The sequence below is a fragment of the Colobus angolensis genome, unplaced genomic scaffold (genome assembly GCF_000951035.1).
Source record: "Colobus angolensis palliatus isolate OR3802 unplaced genomic scaffold, Cang.pa_1.0 Scaffold402, whole genome shotgun sequence".
NCBI lineage: Eukaryota > Metazoa > Chordata > Mammalia > Primates > Cercopithecidae > Colobus > Colobus angolensis.
The window spans coordinates 772,391-776,365 of NW_012117400.1; the positions used below are offsets into that span (position 1 = coordinate 772,391).

General features: G+C 63.6%; 2 protein-coding genes across 4 annotated transcripts in view; one reads left to right on the plus strand and one right to left on the minus strand.

Moving 5' to 3' along the window:
• ABCD1 (ATP-binding cassette, sub-family D (ALD), member 1) overlaps positions 1-3,872 on the minus strand; it is a 20,057-nt gene extending 16,185 nt beyond the window's left edge. For both annotated transcript variants that reach the window (XM_011955862.1, XM_011955863.1), the window contains exon 1: positions 2,556-3,872. In XM_011955862.1, the coding sequence (XP_011811252.1) occupies positions 2,556-3,455 (900 nt within the window). In that variant the 5' untranslated portion in view covers positions 3,456-3,872. The remainder of the gene's footprint in view (positions 1-2,555) is intronic.
• The window catches only part of BCAP31 (B-cell receptor-associated protein 31), a 43,923-nt gene that overhangs the window by 11,988 nt on the left and 27,960 nt on the right, over positions 1-3,975 (plus strand). The window lies entirely within an intron of this gene.

The following is a 3,975-nucleotide window of genomic DNA, read 5'->3' on the forward strand; positions in this document are numbered from 1 at the left end:
CCCGGGAGGCGGAGCTTGCAGTGAGCTGAGATCCGGCCACTGCACTCCAGCCTGGGCGACAGAGCGAGACTCCGTCTCAAAAAAAAAAAAAATTAGCCAGGCGTGGTGGCACACACGGGTAGTCCCAGCTACTCGCAAGGCTGAGGTGGGAGGATCACTGGAGCCCTGGAGTTTGAAGCTGCAGTGATGGCACTACTGCACCCCAGCCTGGGCAGCACAGTGAGACCCTGTCTCTTGGTTCTGAAAAACTCAGTTCAACAGTCTTGGCCTATTTATGCCCCCTCTCCCCTCAACTTTCCCACAGTTCCTTTTGGTGAGAAATTTGCACAGATGTGCTGCTGAGCTGGGCCCTACAGGACTCGCCCCAGTGGATGGCCCCACTGCTGAGCCTGGACCTCGCTCCCTCAGCAATGGGTAGGCCTCCCCTGTCCTTCTGTTCCCCTTCTTGCACTGGCCATCACTACGTCAGGACACCAGCAGGTGGGGAAAGGGACATCTACAGAGAAGAGGTAGCAGCAGCAGTCAGACAGGTGGGGGAGGTGGGAGGTGTCGGGAAGTGCTCCCAGCAAGGTAGCCAAGGGGTTGTGAATTTCTGGGCTCAGTCCAGGGGCACGCGCCCCAGCCTTGCCTCCCCACAGCCATCTGATGACAGCTGCCCAGCTTGGCACTGTTTGCCAAGTGCTTTCACGTCTCTGCATCTGATTCTCACCACGTCCCATTGCATGTGTATTCACGTGCCCATTGTACACAGAACACTGAAGCCCACGGAGGCAAAGTGACCTGCCCAAGTCCACACAGCCTGACTGTGGCAACCAGTGTGGGAATTTGAACCACACTGGTAGAGCTACCAGGAGAACCACTTTCTTGTAAATGATGCTTAGACTTATCAAGAGAGCTTTACTTTGTTCTCAAGCAAGAGATCATGTGCATGTGCATTTCAATAAGCCTCCTCGTGGCAATCCCAGGAAGGACAGAATACTCTGCTGTGTGCCCTCCAGCCAGTCAGCTGCTTCTGCCCTGATCTGAGCCTAGGCCAGTGTCCACGGGGACATCAGCCAGTGGGACTGCCACGGGCCACATGCCACCCGAGGGGTCCTATCACACAGCTTTCCTACCCCACACAGCTTTCCAGCCGAGGCCTATGCAGATAGGCCGTGAATGCACACCGGGCCCTCCTGCCCTAGCCAACAAACCCTCTTGGCCAACACGCTACTTCCTGAAGCTAGCCCGGATGGAGTCCTTCAAAGAACCAGTAATCTACTTCCTGAAGCTAGCCTGGACGAAGGCCTTCAAAGAACCAGTGATCTCTCTTCTGCCCCCGCCACCCAGGTTGGCCTGCACAGCTCAGCTCCCTGCAAGCCTGATCTCCCATTCCTGAAGCAAGCACCCCGGCAATCCAGACTCGTGCTGGGAGCTGGCAGGGGTGCCAGCCAAGACTGACAATGTAGCTGCGGGGAATGTGCCAAGCGCCTCGCCCAAGGCTGCGACTGCTTGCCAAGGCCCTGCAGCCCAGCATGCGGGTAAAGAGGAGAGGGAAGCTGGAGTGGTGGCTGAAGTCCAGGGGCCTTTTCTCTGAATCTGCAGTCTGGCCCACACCCGGGATGCCCCTCTCTGTGGAGTTCGGGGACAAGCCTGCTTCTCTGCTGGTGCACAGTGAGACAAGGTCCCAGGGCAAGGGGCCACCTGACCCAGGGAGCACACACAGGCCTTTGGGGGATGGATGCCATTGTGCCCCTCCTCCCAAGAAGCACTGGGGAACGGAAACTGAGTCGCAGAGAGCAGGGCCCAAGGCAACTGCAACCCCAGGCACAAGGAAGGGGAGGGGCTGAGGCGAGATAAAGGGAGCATTGACCTGGAGTAACCTTTCCCAGCGCCTGCCTGGCCCGCCCGCCCCGGGCCCACCAGGGAACCAGGAGACAGACGGGGCGGAAGGGCGGCCACGCCAGGAGCAGGAAGTGTGTCCCTCCGCAGTGGCAGCCTGGACCCGGCATCTCTGGTCTGGGGGCCCGGGAAGGCAGCTGAGCCAGTTGGTAGCTGGGCAGGCCTGTGGGCTCAGGCGGAGGTGGCCTTGACCCCAAGTCCCACTGCTGCGCTGGGCACTGCTCATTAACCTCGCTTGGGCTGAGTCATGCCCATAATGCCCGCCTGCTTGGCCAGCCAGCTCTGCTGGACGCTGGCCTTCAAAGGGCCCAAGGGCCCAGGAGGGGCTAGGCAGCAGGTCACGTCCCTTGGTCCCCGCTCCCGAAAGGCAGGCGTCTCCTCTCAAGGCTCAAACTGCTAGGATCGCAGCTCTAAGGCTGGGACAACCTCCTTGAGGAGGAGAGGAAGCAGAAGTGGCCAGGAGCGTGCAGGCAACCAGCACAGGACAGTCCCCACGCAGCCTTCCTGCCTCTCCACTGCCACGCCTGAGTCCACGGCTGCCCAAGACCCTGCCCACCCCAGCCCTGCTCTCCCATGGCCTGCCCACACCTTTGGCATCAGCCCCAGCCCGCCCTGAACAGTCCCCACTGCTCACGGCTGCCCACCCCCGGGCCCAGCGTCCCAACCTGCCCCACCTCATGGCCCCCATAGAAGGCGATCTCCTCCGAGTTGGCCACCACACGCGAGTGCATGTAGCGTAGCTCCCCCTTCCGCCGCGCCTCCTCTGCCACCAGCTCCCCAAACTTGGGCGAGAAGGCCCGCAGCACGTTGGCCGTGAGGAACACCACGAGGCCGGCGATGGCTGAGGGCCAGGCTGTGCCGGCCCCACGGGAACGGGCCGCCTGAAGCAGGGTGTAGGAAGTCACAGCCACGTCCAGGAGTGGCTTGGTCAGGTTGGAGTAGAGGTGGGCCACAGAGGCCGCAAAGGCCACCACGTCCTCTGTCAGAGACTGGTCAGGGTTGCGAAGCCGCCCGTCCATGTTGCTGACCCGGTAGTACGTCTGCTGGGAGAAGTAGAGGCGGTAGGCGTGGGCCACCAGACGGCTGCGGAACGACAGGGCCAGCTGGCCCTCCAGGTAGCGGATGGCACTGTTGACGAAGGTAGCAGGGAGGGCGATGAGGAGCCATTGCAGTAGCTGCCAGCCAAAGGCCCGCGGGTCCTTGCGCACGATGCAGCGGGCCAGCCTTCCGTCCAGGCGGGCCACATACACCGACAGGAAGGTGCGGCTCACCAGGGCGGCCGAGTGCAGGGCCAGCAGCCCCGTCTCCCGGCACAGGACCCGGGGGAACAGCAGCCGCAGGAGCCACAGAAGCCGCTGCAGGAATACCCGGTTCACGCCGGCCTTGGCCGCCGCGGCCCCGGAGGCCTCCTGCGTGGGGTCCCTGGCCGGCGCCTGAGAACCCCTGGCCGGGGCCAGGCACTGGCGCACCAAGGGGTAGACTTTGTGGGCTCCATAGGCTGCGAGGGCCAGGAGCACGGCCGTGCGCTTCAGCGTGTTCCCCCGCCAGGGTCGGGGCCTGGAGAGCACCGGCATGTCACCTGGGCTGGCTGGTGCGCAGGGACTGGGGCTGGTGCCTGGGGCAGCAGTTGAGGCAGGTGGCTGGAAGGGTTGTTGTTCTGACCCCAGGCCTGTTGTCTAGGCAACTGGAAACCTTGCGGTGGCCCTTGAGACTGTCGCTTTAGGCCCCCGGGGTGCTGCTGGGGCCCCTGGTGCTGTGGGCTCAGGGCCCTCCAGGGTCGCGGCCTCTTCGGGCAGCCCAAGTGGAGAAACTTGGCTCTCCTGTCCTGTCAGTGCCCTGGCCCCTGAGGTCAGGGCCTGGAGAGATCTCGGGCAGAGGGGGCGTCTCTTCCTCTCCACCTTCTCCTCCTCCTCCTCCTCCCCTGGTAGCGCCCCTCCCCGGGGCACCAGGCGCGTCCGTCCGCTCCGCAGCCTGGCTGAAGCGACACTGACTCCGCCACCGGCCCAGAATCCCCACCCACCCCTCCCCAGGGGCGAGTCGGGGGAAGGGGAGGAGGCGGAGGAGGGGCGAGGGGCGGAGTCCGGGCGCGGGAGC